This window comes from Miniopterus natalensis, chromosome 4 (assembly GCF_054644295.1).
Source record: "Miniopterus natalensis isolate mMinNat1 chromosome 4, mMinNat1.hap1, whole genome shotgun sequence".
NCBI lineage: Eukaryota > Metazoa > Chordata > Mammalia > Chiroptera > Miniopteridae > Miniopterus > Miniopterus natalensis.
The window spans coordinates 22,268,034-22,290,116 of record NC_142084.1 but is presented as its reverse complement, the minus strand read 5'-3'; the positions used below and the strand labels follow the sequence as shown (position 1 = coordinate 22,290,116).

General features: G+C 37.1%; 1 protein-coding gene across 1 annotated transcript in view; it reads left to right on the top strand.

Annotated features, from left to right (window-relative positions):
• Positions 1-22,083, top strand: part of HSPA4 (heat shock protein family A (Hsp70) member 4) — a 42,299-nt gene that overhangs the window by 5,269 nt on the left and 14,947 nt on the right. The window contains exons 2-7 of the mRNA XM_016197563.2: positions 6,335-6,392; positions 8,742-8,882; positions 10,718-10,840; positions 14,535-14,634; positions 15,285-15,418; positions 17,571-17,815. Of these exons, the coding sequence (XP_016053049.1) occupies positions 6,335-6,392; positions 8,742-8,882; positions 10,718-10,840; positions 14,535-14,634; positions 15,285-15,418; positions 17,571-17,815 (801 nt within the window). The remainder of the gene's footprint in view (positions 1-6,334; positions 6,393-8,741; positions 8,883-10,717; positions 10,841-14,534; positions 14,635-15,284; positions 15,419-17,570; positions 17,816-22,083) is intronic.

Below are 22,083 nucleotides of genomic sequence, written 5' to 3'. Positions count from 1 at the left end.
GTGTGTGTGTAAACAAATAGGATCATATTGTATTTTGTAACTTCTTTCACTTGTACAGGGTGGGGCAAAAGTAGATTTACAGTTGTGAGTACGCTAAACAGTTTATTGTTGTATTACTATTTTAGACATCTTTCAGTAAAATATGAACTTGCCTCCTTAAATGTGTAATTCTGTATTATGGCTATAACATGTTTTCTTCACTCAGATTGTTTCTTATTACAAATAGTTTTTTAACAAGTAGGTTTTGGTGTTTTTTTAATTGCTCATCTGAGGGTATGTTTTTATCGATTTTACAGAGAGAGGAAGGGAGAGGGAGAGAGAAAAACATTGATTGGCTGCCTCCCATATGCACCCTGACCTGGGATGGAACCTGCAACCTGGACGTGTATGTTCCTTGGCCAGGAATTGAATCTGCAGCCTTTTCATGTATGGGACAGTCCTCCAATCAACTGAGCTACCCGGCCAGGGCTCAACAAGTAGTTTTCTGTATCGAATACTTTTATTTTTGTTTGATAGATTTCCAGATGTGAAATTGTTAGGATAAAGGATATACTTAGAATTTCAGTACATACTGCCAGAATACTTTACAAAAATTTAAGCGATTAATTTATACTAGCAACATAAGTGATTTCTCTACTGGGGGTTGTGAAGATTAAGAAGTTAAACTAAAGTTTGTTTAGAATAATGTCTAACATACAGTAAATACTGCCTAAGTATTTGCTAGTATAGGCATTATTGCCTTTTTATGTTTTTTTTAAAATCTTTTTTAAAAATACGTTTTTATTGATTTCAGAGAGAGGAAGGGAGAGAGAAACATAAATGGTGAGTCATTGACTGGCTGCCTCCTGCATGCCCCCTACTGGGATTGAGCTGGCCACCCTGGCATGTGCCCTGACCGGGAATTGAACCTTGATCTCCTGGGTCATACATAGGTCGATGCTCAACTGCTGAGCCACACTGGCCAGGCCTTTTTATGTTTTTATTAATCTTCTTTATTAAGGGATTGTATATTGATACAGTAAAATCTGGAAGTTTGCCTTTTAGGGTTTCATCAAATATGTGGCTTTCAAAAATTTTTTATTTTATTTTTCACATCCCCATTTTCCCCCTCTATGCCTTCTCCCCCCGTCACCACACTGTCCATGTCCATGAGTTCTCATTTTCTTTTTTGCTCAATCCCCTCACCCCAACATTTCCAAAATACATGGCTTTTAATGTGCAAATGTTTTATTGACCCAGGAATTTGCTGTGCTTGAGGAACTACATATCTCAGAAGAATGAATTATTTGTTCTGTTTGATATCAGTTTTTTTGGGTACTTGATAGTTTGGGGCTAAGTAACCAGAGAGGATACTATGATTAATATAATAACCATTTCCAAACCAGTTTTACCACCATCTCTTATTTGGTAATGTAAATACTGTTGATTCTCTGAAAAGTTCATTTTCTTAAATTGTTTAAGAAAGGAGAGCAAGAGCCGTCCTAATATTCTGAGAGCAGTTCTACACACATTTACAAACATGAAACTATCTTTTAAGAATCTGTGCTGATAGCAGCTGTTCTTAATAACCTATCAGAATGTGCATAAATAATTGGTCAGTAGTATTTCTTATCCAGGAAAGGGAGATCAGTGCCATTCTCTGGCTTAAAAAGATTATTATTTCTAGTACTAGAGTCCTAGAAATAAAGATAAGAACAGAGTGTTGAACTTGATTTGAATTAATTTCCAGTAATGTCAACCTGTACTTTGGAATGGAGGAAAGGTAATGTCAAACAGCAAGTGTCTGAATACTTAAGTTTTTCGCAGCAGTAACTTGGCATTGTGTGTAGTATAGGACGTGTAAGAACGATTCTGCTGTTTAGAGCTATAATCATTCTAGTTGGAAATATGAATGACAAAACCACAGTGAATGTTTATGTACAGACTTAAAATACTGAATTTAGAGAAGAGGTTACATCAGTGGGGGATGGAGTGATGAGGAAAGGCAGGTGTGGGACTTGAGCAAATAGAATACATGGAGAAAAGGATTGAGACAGTCCCAGGGAAGGTATAGAAATAGGAATAAATCTAATGGGTTTGGTTCACAGTGTTAAAGCATGCATTTATGAGATTTGGAGTCCAGTAGTCCTGATTTTGAGTCCTTGAATCAGTTCTTCATTATAAAGTTGAGGCAGTAATAGTTTTTTCCCCTCAGAGTGTTTGGGAGAATCAGGTGTAGAATGCTTAGCACACTGCCGGACATATGAAGGCTCAATAATGAAAGCTGTGGAACAAGGGAATTTGTTCCATGATGGAATAATTCAGCCACTGAAGACTTCTCAGGGGATATGTTGAGGAGAAACAAATTCAGTGGGTTTTTTTTTTATCTAGTCTTTTTTAGGACCTATATTTACAAGCATACCTGGGACATATTAGTGGTTGGATTCCAGACCACGGCATGAAGCAAATCATAATCTTTTTGCTGGTGGAGGGCCCTTCAATTTGTATAAAACACATCTGTGAAGTAAAATAAAACGAAGTGCTATGAAGTGAGGTATGCTTGTATTAGAAGTATTTACCTATATGCTAATAGTGGCCCTCTGTGGTGGGAGGGAGATTGTTGTGGAATTACAGGTAATTTTTATTTTCTTCTTCGTACTTTGTGTTTTAATTTTCTGTGAGCTTGCACTAGAAAGAACAACTAGGTTCTAGTGCTGGTGCTAATTAATATTCAGCTTAATCTTTTTGGTTTTTCTTCACATTTACATATTAGGCTTGTTTGTATAAGCTTTTAGTTTGAAAACCCTTTAGTCCAATATGTGCCATTGGACATATTGATCATCATTAAATTGTTCTTTTTTAATTGAAGTAGTATTTTTTATTTCTCATGGGTAGATGATTTTAAAGATGGCTGACTGGATTTTAGTGGAGTTTGAGAAGGTGAAGCAGAACTTTCATAGCAAACTGGTAGGTATATTTTTGTATGAAACTCAGACCAGGACTTTACTGGAGCTATAATAGTAGCTAATATTTTATTTATTACATGCCAGCCTCTGATATAATCCCTTTATAAGTGGATTAACAAGATTTAATCTATAGCAGTCATGAGGGAGGTGCTATAATTCCCCATTTTAGAGATGAGGAATTGAATTTCAGAGAGGTTAAGCAACAGAGAGGTCACACTGCTAGAAAGGCAGAGAAGGGATTTGGACAGACCCAGACTGTCTGATTCTAGAGACTCAGCTTTTTTTTTTTTTTTTTTTTTTTTAACTGCATGTGTGTTCAAATCAAGTCAATGGCCAAATGGAAAAGCAAAGGATTTCTTTCTTTACTTCCCCCCTCCCCCTAAGGATTTCTTTCTTTGGTGCAGTAGTTGGCTTATTGTTCTGGAACATTTTTAGAATATAAGAATTACGTAGTGATACAATATTGATGATTTTCTATAATATGGTAAGAAAAGTGTGGACTTTCCCCATGCTTTATAAGAATTATATGCCTTGTTTGAGGTGCTTCTGTATTATGGGGTGAAGATTGATGTTCCATTAGTAACCTTTGATTGCTTTGTAAGAAGTTGGGAATTGCCTGTAGTGTGTGTATGCATAGGCCAAAAAAAAAAGATGAATAACTTGAACTGATACAAACTTTTATTGAGCTTTTCAAGATGTATGAAACACTTCCTATTACTGTTAAAAAGGCAAATGTAGATTTTAAAAGTAAGTGCAAATGTTAACTGACTTCAAAGAAAATACTACTCAGAGCAGTTCTGTACCATACTACATTCTGTGATGTTGGAAATACTCTACATCTGCATGTTTTAGGAACGATTAATTTTTACTTGAGGGGGATTGGGAAGGCCTCACAGACAGAGTAAGTGATATTTTTAGAGAATGACTGATTTAAAAGGGACTAGAGCATTTCAAGTGGCAAAAGTGGCATGAGCAAAGCAGGAAAATGGGAAGACTGTTTACCTTGGGTTGGGTCACTATGTACATGAGCTGCAGCTGGAAGATGGGGATGGGGTTGGGATGGCGAGAGACCTTAAGGAATCGGGGCTTTATTTGCTGTTAATTGGTTTTCTTGGGAAGGTACTTAGAAGCTCCTGTTTCTAGAGTTATCTAGGTAGAATGGGAGATTCACCCTTCAACAGGACATACAGGAAAGCTGTGAACATTAATGTTCTTTATTTTTGAAGCTAGCTAGTAATTGTTTTGAGATGGAGGTTTGGAAAAAGGGCTGCAGGAAACAATGAAAGATAATTAACTTTGCCTTTTAGTTATGTTGGGATTGAGGTATTGGTGGTATACACCTTAGAAAATCAGATCTGGTAGTTTTTAGAAAGATGTAGTTTTACCAGTCGGTAGGCTTAGGAGTGGAGAGAGTGAATGGAGTGGGTAAGATTGCTTTGGGCAGTTTCCTAAAGGGGAGTATAGGCTGTGATAGGAGAGATGTTTAAGTGGCACTCAGAAAATTTTTAAAAATTTTAGTGATTGGTATATTTGCGGGAAGGCTGAGCTTGATACCTGTGCTTCTTGACGGGCTTTGCCCAGGTGTTCTGGGCTCACAGAGTTTAGGGTTCAGAGGAAATCTGATGCGATCTCAAGCTAAACCACATTTATATAGGGCACAGCCTCCTGCAACTGCTCTGGGAGATTGGCTCACAGGGGTTCTTACCCCATTGGTTGGAGAGGGCCACAGACACAGGCCCAGCATTCTGCTAGTATGCATAGGGCTAGTTAAGTTTAAGTACAATTCTACTCAATTAATAGATCATCTAAATACTCTGATTTGGACCAAGGCAGTGTGGCTCCAGAGCCCTGTATCTTCCTCTGCTAAGTTGAAAGAACTAGGCTTCCAGGGAGGATGGAGAAGGTCCAAGCTAGAATGGAGAAATGATGACTTCATTGCTTTCCAATTACAGGGCCCTGGGTAAATTTACTGAATACCTTATAGTTACCTATAAAATAGAGATAAGAAAGGGTATTTGTGGGGATTAAATGAGCTACTACACATAGGCAATTTATGCAGTCATCATAATAAAGCAGAAGGGAGAGGGCTTTACTAGCTTGTGGGGGAAATGGACTCTGGGAAGAATTTTGTCTTTTGGGATTTTTTTTAGTTGGTGTGCGTGAATTTGACCTTACAGCTTGAGAGAAAGCAACTACTGGAAAGGGAGGTGACAGATATATGAGAGTAAAGGGAACACAGGGCAATGTTCCAGAGGGATTCATTAGAATAAAAAATATAGGGTGTGCCTGGCCAGTGTTGATTCAGTGGTTGAGTGGCAACCTATGGACAAGGCAGTCACAGTTAGATTCTTGGCCGGGGCATATGCCTGAGTTACCGGCTTGATCCCCAGTGGGGGTGTATGCAGGAGGTAGCCGATCAATGATTCTCTCTGATCGCTGATGTTTCTCTCTCTTCCCCCTCACTTCCTTTCTCTGAAATCAATAAAAACATACTTAAAGAACAAACAAAAAACATGGGGTGATGCATGGGGGTCATGATAGCAAAAGCTTCAACTCCAATATAACTTACTTTAAGCTTAAGCACAGTATTTTAAAGTAGTTGTATCTTTAAGCAGTTTCAATTTCGCTTTCTAAAATAAGCAGCAAATCAAACCAGCAGACAGTATATGAATTGATTTGGAAGAATGTGTTCAGAAGTGGGAATGAAGTTCCTTGTCAGAAGTAGAGTCCTTGGAAGCTAGTTCTAGCAAAATTACTTTTTATTTATATACAGTAGGACAAGAGTTGTTTTCAGCAGCCTGGCTGGCATGGCTCAGTGGTTGAGCATTGACCTGTGATCCAGGAGATCAAGGTTTGATTCTGGGTCAGGGCACATGCCCTGGTTGCGGGCTCGATCTCCAATAGGGGGCGTGCAGGAGGCAGCCGATCAATGACTCTTATCATGGATGTTTCTATCTCTCCCTCTCCCTTCCTCTCTGAAATCAATAAAAATATATTTAAAAAACAACAACACACAAAGAACATTTAATTGATGAATTGATACAGGGTACATTATTTTATGTTGGGATTTTGAACACCAGACTTGAAGAATTAGAGGACAGTGGAGACAGGCTAGGCTAGTTCACCTCTCTATAGTATTTTAGACAGATGGTCATCACGTAAAACGTCAACATCTAAATGACAGGACTCCCATTATTTTAAGAAGCAGCCCATTCCGTGGACAGTTTTACTAAATACTATAAAGGTTAAAATCATAGACTTACTGTGTACTGTTAAAATATATGGCTTTTTAGCGAAGATCGAAATCTTGCCTGGTATGGTTGAGGGTGTACTGTAATGTTGCAGTAATTTTGGATGTAATATACTAAAATGTTTGTTTTATCTCCTAGGGCTTGCATTTCTTTTGGTCCTAAGAATCGATCAATTGGAGCAGCAGCTAAAAGCCAGGTAGGTAGAGTTTTGTTTTTCACTAAAACAACTTAATTTTCTGATTTGTCCCTCCTTCCTTTCAGCAACTACTCGAGTGCCCATTATGTGCCTAGCATGGGTAGGCACTGGGTGTACAACTGAGAGACAGACTCGATCCCTATTTGCATGTGCTCTAGTGAATAGCATGAACAGTATAGTCTGTTTAATGCAAACTGCTAGGATGTATTTTGCCCAGAACTTGTTTTAAGCAAGGCTTGCTTGTTCCTTGATGTTTTAAATGCTTCTCCAAGTTGTCTCATTGGGCCTTTCTTACTAATATTGAGGGTCACTGTTGTCTATAGAATTGATCTTGTTAAGATTCTCAAGGAAGGAAAGCATACTTGTAGAAGTATGTTAACATACCATTAGTTTACTTTATAAACCAAGAACCTAACATACTTGCTGGTTTCTGAGTAACCAGAGCAGCAGAATCCCAAGATTTCTGTTATCCAGAGTGTCTGAGGTTCCTGTGAAATTAAGGAATTGCGTGTCTGACCTTTTTATGATTCAATCTGGAGCAAACTACAGAATGAATACTTATCTTCTTTTTCTGGACCGGGAAGGGCCTAAAATTCATAAGCCTAAGAAAATGGTGCTTCGCCAGTTGATTATTACTTAAACTGGTTGTTTTATTGTCTTTTAAAAAGCTTAAGATGTTTTAGGAGGCAGTAGATAGTAAGTACACAGCTGTATTGAAACCTTTTTTCTTCTAAAATTTCAGTGAATTCTTCCTGTTTTTAAATTTGCTTTCATTATTGAGCATAGTTACTGTACTGAACTGGCTGCCTAGTTCTAGGTTGACATAGTTATTGTGATACTGAGTTTCTACTTGGCAGCTTGCTGAAGCAGGGCCTGATTTGTGAGGCCTCATTGTTTTTACAAAAAGACTTCTGTGTGGGCCTTTGGACATACCTGATGCAGAGGAGCTCTGCAGCTTATCCTTGGGGCTTGGTACAATTAACTCCTGCATTGGGAAGAGGAGCCTGTAAATCTTTTATATTTTTTTAAATTCTCACCCGAGGATATTTTTTCTATTGATTTTAGAGAGAGTGGAGAGGAGGGAGGAGCGGGAGGAGAGAGAGAGAGAGCCAGAGACAGGAGATATGAGAGAGACATTGATTAGTTGCTTTCCGCATGCTCCGCAACCGGGGCCGGGGATTGATCCTGCAACTGAGGTACGAGACCTTGACTGGAAATTGAACCCCCAAGACCTTTTGGTTTGTGGGCCAGTGTTCTAACTACTGAGCCAAACCGGCCAGGCCAAGCCTGGAAATCTTAAGCCCACGTTCATTCTTGAATTTTTTGAATGTTTTTACCAATGTTATTTTCCATAAATTATAATAGTTTATGGTAGAGAAATTAAAAAATATAGATATAATACTATAGGGAATTTGGAAGTTACTGTACTACTATCATCCAAAAATCAGTTATTATCTTAATATATAACCATTTCTACTCTTTTAAAGCACATAAATAATTTCCTCCCCTACAAAATGGGTCATACTATATAGATTCTTGTCTTCCAATTTCCTAAAATAATCTTGGCCACTGCACAGATATACTGTAATTTATTTACTCATACACATTCAGGCTATTTCTAGGGTTCTGGTATTATAAATAATGCTCTGTCAGTATCTTTTTGCATTCATCTTTGTGTAATGTCATCCTGTTTTTCTTTATGGCAAGTTTCTTTCGCTAGAATTTCTGAATTGACACTTCCAAATTGACTCCTGGAAAGATTGAATCACAAACTGTGGGTAATTTTTAAAGGCTAAAAATCATTATGTGTAAATGTTTATTGGAAATGTTAAGATAGAAAATACTTTAAAAAAAAAAAATCATCTTTATTGATTTCAGATAGAGGAAGGGAGAGGGAGAGAGAGAGAAACACCAATGATGTCATTGAGAGTCATTGATTGGCTGCCTCCTGCATGTGCCCCCTGCTGGGGATCGAGCCCACAACCCGGGCATGTGCCCTGACCGGAACTGAACCACGATCTTCTGGATCCTAGGTCAATGCTCAACCGCTAAGCCACACCCAGCTGGGCGAAAATACTTTCATAAGTATAATGATCTCTCTATATGGAGAAGCAGGACAGACTGGACTGTGATCCTTGTGTTACCTGTTCAGGTCCCTCACCCTTTAAGCCCCACTTCACATGCTGGTAGGCATCATTCAGAAAATTTGAGAGCTGAAGAAAACTGAAACTCAGAAGGAAACTTTGTGGAGTTACAGTGATGCTAATTTAATCTGATGCTGTTGACTTTCTTTTTTTCAAATTTAATTTCTATCTGTTTACTCTTTGACTCTGGTATCCTTTCTCTTAGATCATTTCCAATGCAAAGAACACAGTTCAAGGATTTAAAAGATTCCATGGCCGAGCATTCTCTGATCCGTTTGTGGAGGCAGAAAGATCTAACCTTGCATATGATATTGTGCAGTTGCCCACTGGATTAACAGGTATAAAGGTAAGGTTCTCAATATAATGCCTTATGATTAAAATACAGCATTTTATTTTATTAGGTCAATGTATATCAATACCATTCTGGTTTCATGTTGTAGTGAAAATGCTTACAAATGCTTAGGAAAAACTTTTCCTAGTAAAGACTGACATTTTTTTCAGTGGTCTAGATTTTGATTGAGAACCATAGGTGGCACTGTTACATGGCCTGGATGGATGGGTAGTAATGAAGTAAAGGCTGCCATTGCTGCTTTTCGTTTACTGATGTGACTTGTTTAGCATGTGACTTGTGGAAGAGCAGGCAAGGAAATCAATGCTTTTAAGTCACTAGGCAGATACATGGTCATACTCTTGACAATATGAATTAGATTAGAGAAGGTGTTGTTCTTGAGGAAAACGAAGTTTAGTCTTTGATATCTCTGAAATATCTAGAAGAGCCTCTTTGTGAAACATGCAGTGAACTGATCTTTCAAAAGAGGTGAGAGGCTGGGGCATGGGTAGGGGTGCACTCCATTATCTCTCTGGCACTCAGAGGTGGTAAGAAGAATCTAGGAGGGTGGTTGAGCTTTCCAGGCATGTAAGTTCAGAGAGGAGATTTGGTGTTCGAGACATTCCATTTGGAGAATTAAGAATCCTAGGAACAGGCTCAAAATCCAAGAGATGATGAGAATTGGAAGAAAAAGGTAGCTGATTGTGCCATTGTAGCTGAGACTTCAGTTGAATTTAGAAGTGAAGAATTCTGATAACTGAAGAATGACCCCTGGGTTTACTTAGGACACCTGTGGCAATAATCTCAGAACAGTTTGAATGACCTAGTAAGGGATAAGGCTGGAGTACAGAGGAGGGGAAAAGGAAAAGGGAGGAGGTGAGGAAATGGGGCTGGGGATGTTTATCATTAAGAAAGAAATAGGTCAGATATTGGCAGATTTAGTCATAAGCATTGCAAGAGCCGAAGGAGAAAGAGACTTAGGGAGAAGACCCTGGGGGGTTAAGTGGCTCTAAGTGCCAGGGTGAAGGAGTTGATAAAGATTAGACAAATTGCAAGGAAGAAGAGGTAGCCTCTTCTTTCAAAGAGGCTCACTGGGAGGGTTATTTTCCCGTCTTTATCATGCAATAAAATGAGAAACTGTTAGACTGTAAGCCAGAATACATTATGGTTGTGGTGGGTAGAGGAGGTGAGGAGCCAGGTAGCTTTCAAGCTGAGTTGGAGCAGCAGATTAAAAGAAGAGAGTAACATTTTCTGGTCTGGATTGTATTTGGGAAGTTATGGGTATATGTGGGGTGGGGCTTATCCTTGGCAACCTTTCAACATTTAAAGTTTGCAACTCTTGTCAAAGTTGCAGACTTCATCTATGATAGGCTATCTTGAAGCTTTGTTTATCGTTCTTTAACTCACCAAGTATTTATTCTGTCATGTCTATCAGTGCTATGGCTACAGCAGTGAATGAATTTGACTAAAACAATGTCCTCAGGTTAGAGCGAATCTTAATTGGAGAGGTGATAATAAAGTCAACATAATAAACAAAGTAAAACACACAAAATATGTTGGATGGTAAAAATAGTTTCACCACCAGACCCTTTACAGATTACCTTCTGCACAGGTAAATTGTTTCAGGTTTTATTGGCTGCCACAACTTGTTTACATAGTGGTCCTCATCTCTAAGTATCATGTACATGTTATAAAACTAAAAGTGATCTTTAAGTTATTTTTGCTTCCGAAGTTAGCTTTCTTCAGTTCCCTTTTGAAATAATGTTACGCTGGTGATGGTGAGACATTGTTCATTTTAGGTTCTCAGGACATGAAAAAATATAAGTCTACATCTTTTTGTTATTTTATTGCAGGTGAAATATATGGAGGAAGAACGAAATTTTACCACGGAGCAAGTGACTGCCATGCTTTTGTCCAAACTGAAGGAGACAGCAGAAAGTGTTCTTAAAAAGCCTGTTGTGGACTGTGTTGTTTCAGTGAGTTTGAGCCCTCCCTACTCATTATTGAGAATGTGTGTGAAGAAGCATTTGCATTTTAACTGCAAATAATGTTTTTTGCCTTGGGTTGTATGATTATTATTTTGAAAATATGTCTTCTATTGATTTCAGAGAGAGGAAGGGAGAGGAAGAGAGAGAGAAACATCAGTGATGAGAGTCATTGATCGGCTGCCTCCTGCACGCCCCCTGCTGGGGATCGAGGCTGAAACCCCGGGGGTGTGCCCTGGATCATAAGGTTGATGCTCAACCACTGAGCCACGCCAGCCATGCTGTATAATTATTTTAAGAATTTATCAAACTAGCCTTCATTTTCTTTTCTAGTCCCTCGTTATTGCTCAGGCCTCTTCTGTAGCTACTCATTTGTTTAAGTTAGTGAATACTGTACTTTCAATGAGAAATGCTCTCTTTTTCTCCGTTTTATCTCTGTATCTTTGCTGTTGCTGTTTCTAGCACTAAAGGCAAGGCAGTAATAAACTTTACGTTGTCTTTTCATATTCCTGTCTAGATGGAAGCCTGGCTATTTGTAGCTTTGTGCTTTGTAGTGTGATGGAGTTCTTAGCTACCGCTGAAAAATTGGAGCAGTTGTATTGATTTTGTCACTGAATCTTCTCATTCTTTGGCTGTCTGATATTTTGTCTCTGTGGCCTCTCTTGGTGCATTGATTGGTGAAGCAAGGACAGTTGGGTAGCTTTTTCACCCCACAGTCTCTTGTGTGGTAGATTCCTTAGTTCTTGGCTCTCTAGTAAAGCAGAACTGACATTTGTTGGGAAGAATTGGATTATGGCTATTGTGCCACATTCTGGGGATGCAAAGAATAAAAATGCTACTTCTTTTAAAGATTCAGAACAGATACTGTATTTGCTTAGATGCTTTCTGCCTTTCCCAAACTCGCCATTGGTCTGTCAGATTTGTCTTCATTTCCCCGTCTAGTGCGTTTCACGTTGATCCTGAATTATGCTCAGTGTAGAAGTAAAATTTATGTAAAATGATAGAATGCCTGGTTGGTGTTGTCAGCTTTTTGAACAAGTTTAAAGGTGATGTGTTAAGTCATGTGTAGGGGTTCCTCAAGACTACACTGAGTTTCGGTGATTTGCTAAGAGAATTCATAGAACTCGGTGTATAGCTGTACTTAAAGCTAAGATTTATTACACGGAAAGGATACAAAGCAAAATCAACGAAGAGAAAGGGGTACATGGGCAGTGAATGTCTGGAGGAAACCAGGTACAAGCTTCTAAGAGTACCTTTTGATGGAATCAGACTGGCTGTGCTTAATTATTCCAGCAACAGGTTGTGACAACATGTGTGAAAATGTCATAGACCAGGGAAGTTCTGCCTGTAGCCTAAGGACTAGGGTTTTTATTGGGGAGTCAGTCATGTAGGTACCCTATGCCTAGATGTACCAATATTACAGCCTTCCAGAAGGAAAGTAGGTATTTTGCATAAACTACGTTGTAGAAACAGTTTAGGCACAGTGAGTCACTTTTAATATTTGGGAAATTTTTGAATCAACTTAGGGAACTGTTTATCATGCAAGTTCCTGGATGCTAGGAAAGGGCCCACCTTGTCATTAGACCTTTCTAAGATTAGCAGTCTCTGGCCTCTATGTGAACTTTCTCCTGCAGTCACTACTCTAGCTCTTGGTACTAATGATATATTTAATTGCTATGTAAGTAGAGCCTGGGTGTGTTTTGCTTTATATATAAATTGGTTTTTGTTAAAACATAAACTTCATTTTTTTTAGAAAGGTAAGAATAGCCCAGTGTTCAAAAATCAGATGTGTAGAAAGGAGGCTATATGTGAAGCTTCAGCATCCTTTCTTCCTAGTAAGTAGTATTTCCTTCCCAAGGTTACCAGTTTTACTACTTTGTTACATACAGATCTTCCCAGAGATTTTTCTGTACTGAAGCAAACACAGATCCTTTTTAACTTTCATTTTTCTTTTAACAAATTTTGGGCAATTTATCTTGTATTCGTTCCATAGCAATAAAGTAGTGCATCATTCCTTTTAGTGGCCGCGAGACTTCAGTTTTTGCAGTACTTACTCAGCCAGTCTCTTTTTGTTGAAAATCCAGTTTTTTTTTATTTATTGTGAAGAATGCTGCAGTGAGTAAACTTAAATATCATTTTGCTCTTAAATGATAAGTTTGTAGAATTTATAGGCTAAATTCTTAGACGTGCAATCGCTGAGACAAAAGATATGTGTACAATAGTCTCCCCCCCATTCATAGTTTCGCTTTCCATGGTTTCAGTTCCATGCGGTGAACTTCAGTCTGAATATATTAAATGGAAAATTCCAGGAACAAACCATTCATAAGTTATAAGCTGCATGCCATTCTGGGTCCTGCTTTGCCTGTTTTGTCCTGCTCTGATTGTGAATCATCCCATTGTCAGTGTATCTACAATGTATATACAGTACTATAAGATATTTTGAGAGAAAGACCACATTCACTTAACTCCTTAAAAATGTTTTTATTTTTTAAAATATATCTTTTTTTATTGATTTCAGAGAGGAAGGGGGGGAGAGAGAGAGAATCATCAGTGATGAGAGCGTCATCATTGATCGGCTGCCTCCTGTGCCCCCAACTGGGGATTGAGCCCACAACCCGGGCATGTGCACTGACCAGGAATCGAACCTTGATCTCCTGAATCCTAGGTCAATGCTCAACCACTGAGCCGTGCCCAGCCGGGCCACTTAACTTTTATTACAGTATATTGTGTAATTGTCCTGTTTTATTATTAGATGGTGTTAATCTCTTACTGTGCTTAATTTATAAACTTTACTACAGGTATACATGTATAGGAAAAAGCAGTATATATAGAGTTTGAGACTATCCTCAGTTTCAGGCATCCACTGGTAGTCTTGGGACATTACCTCCCCATGGATAAGGGGGTGACTACTGTATTTGTAATTTTAACAGCTGTTGTATAATTGCCCTTTAAAGAATTTGCATGAATTCACACTTCCACTCGCAGTGTATGAGAGGGCTTATTTGACTGTAGCCTCACCAGCACAGCTTATTGGTGTCTTAGCTAATTCTAGTAGGTGAATAATGTATCAAAGTGTATGTGATTTTAATATTTTACTGTAGGTGAAGATGAACATTTTAAAATTTAAGAGCCATTTTATGTTTTCTGTTTTTTGAAATGTTCTTGTTTTTTGCTCATTTTATTTTGAGTTTATGATTTTCATTTTGATTTGTAGTTCACCGTATATTAGATTAGCTTTTTGCACTTCTATGATGTGAGTTGCAAATAGTTTCCCCATTTGGTTGTTAGAATTTTTTTTATGAGGCAAAAAAATTTTTTTCTTCTGGGTATTATGTTATATTTAGAAAATCCTTTTGTGCTCTGATGGTAAAATTCCTTTCATTCTGGTACTCTTTTTTTTTTTTTTTTTTTTAAACATTTAAGTCCTATATTTGACCTATATTTTGGTATAAGCTGTACAGTACAGATGCCAGTTTATTATTTTCAATATGGCTGGCTATCCATTTGTTTCAATACTACTTACTGAATATTTAAATTTTTCCCTACTGGTTTGAAATCCTTTGATCATATGCAGAATAAATGGCTGTACATATTTGAGGGCAGTTCTGGATTTTACTGTTTTTTGGCAAGTTCATTTTAAGTGAAGAATCTCCATAATACAGTAAACTTTCAAATTTTTTTGTAGGTTCCTAGTTTCTATACTGATGCAGAACGACGGTCAGTAATGGATGCAACACAGATTGCTGGTCTCAATTGCCTGCGATTAATGAATGAAACTACTGCAGGTAAGAGAGACTATTAACTAAAGTTTTTGACTTGTTTTTAATCTTGAAGGTTGCGAAGCCTTAAAATCCTAGGGTTTCTTGTTCTTTATTTTGCTTGCAGCTTCCTTTTGGTTACTCTGTCACATAGGAAGAATTCATCTGACCAGAACTTTTTTTGTATCTTTGTAGCACTTAATTTGGTATTTAATCACATGGTTGTTTGGAAAGGAATACATTTATTGTGTGATTGGAGCAGTGCTTTGAATTAAAGATTGGCCTTTTCTATGACTTGTGGGCTGGTGGAGTCAGAGGAATGGGTATAAAGCAACGTCTCAGGGACAGGATATGTGGGAATGCTGAGATGGCACAAGGGTAGAAGAAATTCTGGAAAATATGTTTGGGAAAGTGGTTTGGGAACAATTGCCAAAGTCCTTGGAATTGGAAGTTGTATTTGGAAACATTAAGGAACCCTAGTCAGCGTTTAACTCTTTTAAGTTAATGTTCTTCATGAATAAATTGTGCAAAGCTTGTAAAGAATTTAATCTTTTCTAGAACTTAGCATATGATGCAGCTCCATTCGCTATATACAAAGTCTGTTTTTTTCCTATTTAAATTTTAAGTTTACTCTTAAATGATAATGTTATGTTGAATTTAATTTTTTTCTCATGTAGTTGCTCTTGCATATGGAATCTATAAGCAAGATCTTCCAGCGTTAGAAGAGAAACCAAGAAATGTAGTTTTTATAGACATGGGGCATTCTTCTTATCAAGTTTCTGTATGTGCATTTAATAAAGGAAAACTTAAAGTAAGTATATTTTTTTCTGGAAGACTATTACAAATGTATGATAATTAGGAACTTGTGAGAGAGAATTTAAATAAATGGTTAAAGGATTTTGTTTCACTAATGGAAACTTGCTGTGAGCCATCTGAACTACAAACTAAGTATATAGGGGTAGGGTGGAAGTTGTCAGCCCAAAATAATTAAGAGTCGGCATTGGTCCTGACCAGGTAAGTAGCTCAGTTATTTAGAGCATCGTCACGATACACCAAGGTTTCGGGTTCAATCTCTCAGGGCACGTAAAGAATCACCAGTTAATACCTGAATAAGTAGAACAACAAATTGATGTACCCCCACACCCCCAAATCAATATTTAAAAAAAAGAATTGGCATGGTATGAGGAAAAAGCTCTAATTAAGATTGTTGAACCTTATTTTTCTTATGTATAATATGGGGAAATAATGCTTACCTGCAGGCTTGTTAGGGTTCTTTAACAGATAGTCCCTAGATGTTTTACGCTGAGGATTGAGGAGATTATGATAAAGGCATTCTCTTCTTGTTCTTAAGGTTTTGAGGTTTCTGGGGAAAAGGGTGGAGGGGCTAGAACTTAATGGCTCAAAGAAACCAGACTAGGAGTGACATTCTAGATTTCTGGAAAGCTTAGACCTCTGGAGAAAGCAGTTTTGTATGCAAAGAAGTGTAGCAGTGTTAAAGATGAAAAAAGGGCCAGAGGTAATCACAGTTGAATTTGCTGGTATATTTGTTAATTCCACAACGGGATCTAAAACCTTGAGCTCGGTGATCTTTATGAGCTCAGTGATTTTTATCTAGAATTTGCTTAAGAACCAATGAGTTTTTGAGTGTTTATTTGAATGATTTGGGCTGTGTATCAGTGTTTTTGGTGCCAAAGTCTAAATTGGCATTCTCCTCTCATATTGGGGGAGGGGTTGTTTTGTTTTGTTTTGTACGGTCCTATTTCTTTGAAAACAACTTGGTTCTGCTTTATATTTTGGTTTATTATTATTCCTAGGGTTTTTATTTATTTTTTAGAATAAAATGAAAGCAAATCTTTGGGATGGTTGAGAAATTAGAAGTTTGTGATTTTAACAGATATAAACGCTGGATCAAGTGTAATTCTCATTGTTTAAACTTTACTTGGATTACTGATAGATAAAATTCTATACTTAAACCTTTTTAAACAAAAGATTCTGGTCATATTTAGCCTTCGCTTTGGGTCAAAGTGATGTGTATTAGTGATCATCTCCTTTTTTTCTTCATTGTCCTTCACTGTCAGCTGTTACTTGTCAGTTTTCCAATTATAATTAAAGTTTAATTATAAAAATACTCATTAAAAAACCACCACCAAACTTGGAAAACATTTATGTGTAAAGAAAAATATCGTAATACTTTTAGCAGTTTGGTGTGTGTGTTCTAGTCTTTTAAGAAAACAAAATTGAAATCACACTGTATTTCAGTTCTGTGCCTTTTTCTTCAGTTAACAGATTTAGAAAAATTCCCCGTGATGGTTAACATTCTTCAAAGAGATTGTTTTTATTGGTTTTATTCCTTCATAAGGATGTTATTGCTTATTTAACCTATCTTGTATCAACTGAATCTGATTAGATCCAATTCACTTTTAATCTGCTATAGATTTGGAAAATGGATAACCCAAGCTAGTAACACTTCTATGTTAAATAGAAACAAATTGCTGGGAGGTAAGGCTTTAGCGTCTTTCCTGGTAGTAAACTGTATAGAGCTAGGCCTTTGGTATTATTCACAGTTTTGTGATAGCAATAAGACTAGAACTGTGTATATGACATGTTAGTATATTTGGCCTTGGATATGTTGTAATTACTGTTTGGAATCAGATTGGTATAGTGGAGAGGGTGTGGGTTTTGAAATTGATGAGATTGGGTTTTATATTCCACTTCTACCACTTATGTATTAGCTTTGTGACCTGCAGATTAGCTTATCTCTCTAGGTTTGTAGCATCATCTGTAAATTGTGGATTACAGTGTCTCTTTTCACAGTGTTTGTAACAATGACTGAGTGACACATGCCATTGCACTGTTTCAACTTTAATGTCTCCCTAACCCCTTACTACAATTTACCTATTAAGTATATATCATGATAAAAATTTAAATTGCTTTATTTTTGAATTAATTATCTTTTTTCTAAGGTTCTGGCCACTGCATTTGACACAACACTGGGAGGCAGAAAATTTGATGAGGTGTTAGTAAATCACTTCTGTGAAGAATTTGGAAAGAAATACAAGCTAGACATAAAGTCCAAAATCCGTGCATTATTACGACTGTCTCAAGAGTGTGAGAAACTCAAGAAATTGATGAGTGCAAATGCTTCAGACCTCCCTTTGAGCATCGAATGTTTTATGAATGATGTTGATGTATCTGGAACTATGAATAGGTAACCATATTAATATTTTGACTTTGAACTGTGATTTTTCTTCACTTTTATTAGTCTTAATCAGCTAATTGTTGAAATCATCATGGTTGTTACTTCAGTTCTGTAGGTAAAAATTAGAGGCCATTCTGATTCTGCTTTTTATGTGAAGGTTGGGTTTGGTTATTCTAATAATGTAGACTAATGTTTTTGTTCTGATTAATTGAATATTGTAGGAAGTTGGTAGTTCTTTACATGTGCATGAATTATACATGATTACCAGGTTTCATAAAATCGGGGCAAAATGCTTAATGCAGAATTATGTTGAATTTGATTTAGCCATTGATTCAGAAATTGGTATTTTGGGGTAGTTAAGCATCACTTGAAGACAACAGTTCTTTCTGTACAGTGCTACAAGAATTCTGGGCAATTGATGTTTCAAGGCTTTTCTCAGAAACATTACTGTTGTCTGGTTGGGTTGCTTGGGCAGTGCGAATGAGATGTTCTTTAGGATGTGAACTATACTGGTAGAGCTCAGGCAAGACTGATGGCTTCTTTGGGGAAGTGTGGCCTTAAAAAATTTGAGGTGGAATTTAAATTGCTCCTGATCTACTAGAATTAGGTTATTGTGCCTAGTAACCAAATTTGTAGTTACTAATTTCCTTGTTTGAAAGTAATGGTTTTCATTTTTATTAAGTTGCAGTTTTGTATGTGTTACATGTTTGTAGTGGGGGCTGGGTTCAAGGTGCGTACCAGTATATGTTTCAGAAATTGTTAGTGGAATGTTAATATGATTTTGAGAGCCAAATAGATGTTATACTTTTATTTATTTAAATATATCTTTATTGATTTCAGAGAGAGGAAGGGAGAGGGAGGGAGAGAGAGATAGAAACATCAGTGATGAGACAGTCATTGATTGGTTTCCTCCTGCACGTCCCCTACTGGGGGTTGAACCCGCAACCTGGGCATGTGCTCTGACTGGGAATCTTAGGTCAGTGATCAGCTGCTGAGCCACTTGGGCCAGGGTATTTATTATACTTTCAAAAGCTGAAAACAGTTAATTAGCTTGTGTGCTGCTTTTATAAAAGAGCAGTGTACTGCCTGGCCAGCGTGGCTCAGTGGTTGATCATTGACCTATGATCCAGGAGATCTCATGGTTCGATTCCTGGTCAGGGTACATGCCTGGGTTGTGGGCTTGATCCTCAGTGGGGGGTGCATACAGGAGGCAGCTGATCAATCTCTCTCATCATTGATGTTTCTCCCTCTTTCCTTTTCTCTCTCTGAAATCAATAACAATATATTAAAAAAGCAGTGTACTGTATCTTCAGTGTCAAGGCACATAGCTGTTATAGTCTCTATTCCATTTTGTAGCCTTTATTTAGTCTTTAATGCTCACTAGCAGTTTTGTTTTTTTTTTTAAACTAATGAAACCAGTTGATTTATTTCTGACATTATAGCATTTCTTCTCATTTAACTTTGTTAAAAAATTGAGGTAAAATTCTTACACCATTTTAAAGTGAACAACTCAGTGTCATTTAGTACATTCACAGTATCATGCCATTACCACCTCTACCTAGTGACAAAACATTTTCATTACCCCAAAAGAAAACCTCATACCCATTAAGCAGTTTCTTCCCATTTCTCTTACCTCTGCCCCATGGCAACCACCAATCTACTTTTATCTCTATGGATTTACTATTCTGGATAGTTCATATAAATGGAATCATACAATACAGGGGTGGGCAAAAGTAGGTTTATAGTTGTTCATATGGAAAATAAGACAATAATTAATAGATAATAATACAAGAACAAACTATTTCATGTACTCACAACTGTAAACCTACTTTTTCCCATCCTTGTATGTGTAAGCTTTTTTTGTCTAGTTTCTTTCACTTAACATAATGTTTTCTAGGTTCATCCACACTGTAGCATGTATTAGTACTCCATTGCTTTTTATGGCAAATAATATTCCATTTATTCATTGATCAGTTGATGGCCATTGGTGATGGTTTCACCTTTTAGCTATTGTGAGTAATGTTGCTCTGAACATTCATGAACAAGTATTTGAATGTTTTGTTTTCGGTTCTTTGGGGTATATACCTAGGAGTGGAATTGCTGGGTTCTTTGGTAATTCTGTGTGTAGCTTTTTGAGGAATTGCTTGCTACTAAGAATAAAACTGTCATTTTAAGTTCTTGCCAACATGTAAGAGTTTGTGTCGCTACACATCCTCAACAATATTGGTATTGGTAGTCTTGAATTTTTGCCATTCTGATGAGTATTTTCTGCACCTCTACAATTTTCCTTTTTATTGAGATGTAATTCATAAAAGCGACCCTTTTAAAGTCTATATTTCAGTGGTGTTTAGCATATTCACCGAATTGTGCAGCCATCACCATAACCCAATTGTAGAATATATTTATCAGTTCATAAAGAATCCCTAAATGAGCTGTCAAGCTGTGAAAAGACAGGACCCTTAAATGCACATTTCTAAGTAAAAGAAGCCAATTTGAAAAGATTAAATCCTGTGTGATTCCAACTATATGACTCTCTGGAAAAGGAAAAACTGTGGAGAACAGTAAAAAGGTAAAGCCAGTGGTTGGCAAGTGTTCTGGGGAGGGTGGGATTAATGGGTGGAGCATGGAGGACTTTTAGGGCAGTGAAGCTGCTCGGTATGATCCTGGATGCTTATCATTATACATTTGTCAAAACCTGTAGAATTCGAATATATACCATCATGTATCAACATTGACTTACCAGTTGTTAGAAACGTAATCAGTAGGAGAACTGGGGGGTGGGAGGTTGAAGGATATATGAATTCTCTGTACTTTCTGTTTATTTCTCTGTAAACCTAAAACAGATCCAAAAAATAAAGTGCATTAATTACATTAAAGAAAAGAAGAAACTGTACCCATTAGCTGTCTTTCCTCATCTCTTCTTCCTTCTGCCCCAGCCCTAGGCAGCCATAAATCTATTCTCTGAATTTACCTATCCTGAACTTTTCATATAAGTGGAGTTATACAACATGTGTTTATTATTTTTTATTGGTCTCTTTTACCTAGCCCAATGTTTCCAAAGTTCATCTGTGTCCCAACATGTATTAGTCCCTTTTATTGTATTCATTTCTTTTTTTAAGTCATTTTTAAATTTTTTAATTACAGTCAACATACAATATTACATTAGTTTCAGGTGTACACCTTAGTAATTAGACATTATATAACTTAATAAGCGATCATCCTGATAAATCTCATACTCACCTGACACTATACTTAGTTATTAGAATATTATTGATTATATTTCATATGCTGTACTTTATATCCCCATGACTTTTCTGTAACAGCCAATTTGTACTTTTTAATCCTTTGACATTTTTTCAACCATCCCCTCAATCCACTCTCCCATCTGGCAAATGTCAAAATGTTCTCTTTATCTGTGAGTCTGTTTTCTGTTTTGCTTGTTCCTTTATTTTGATTTTTAGATTCAATTGTTAATAGATATGTATTTATTTCCATATTATATTGTTACTGTTTTTGATCTTTTTTTCTTTAAAGGACCCTTTATTTAACATTTCCTGTAGTAGTAGTTTAGTGGTGATGAACTCCTTTAGCTTTTTCTTGTCTGGGAAGCTCTTTATCTGTCTTTTGATTCTAAATAATGGCCTTGCTGGGTAGAGTAATTTTGGTTGTAGGTCCTTGTTTTTCATCACTTTGAATATTTCTTGCCACTGCCTTCTGGCCTGCAAAGTTTCTGTTAAGAAATCAGCTGACAGTCTTACAGGAGCTCCCTTGTAGATAACTGCTTTTCTCTCGCTGCTTTTAAGATTTTCTTTTTGTCTTTACCTTTTGCATTTTAATTATGGTGTGTCTTGGTGTGGGCCTCTTTGGGTTTGTCTTGTTTGGGACTGTTTGCAATTCCTGGACTTGTATGTCTGTTTTCTTCACCAGGTAAGGGAAGTTTTCTGTCATCATTTTTTCAAATAGGTTTTTAATTTTTTGCTTTCTTCTCTTGCTGGCATCCCCATGATGGGAATGTTGGTACACTTAAAGTTGTCCTAGAGGTTCCTTATGCTATTTTCTCATTTAAAAAAAATTTTAAAATTATTATTATTTGCTGTTCTGATTGGGTGTTTTAAAAACTTTAAAAAAAATGTTTTTATTGATTTTAGAGAGAGATGACAGAAACATCGATGAGAGAGAAACATCGATTGGCTGCCTCCTCTGCACGCCCCCCTACTGGGGATTGAGCCTGCAACCTGGGCATATGCCTGACCAGGATTGAACCAGTGACCTCTGGG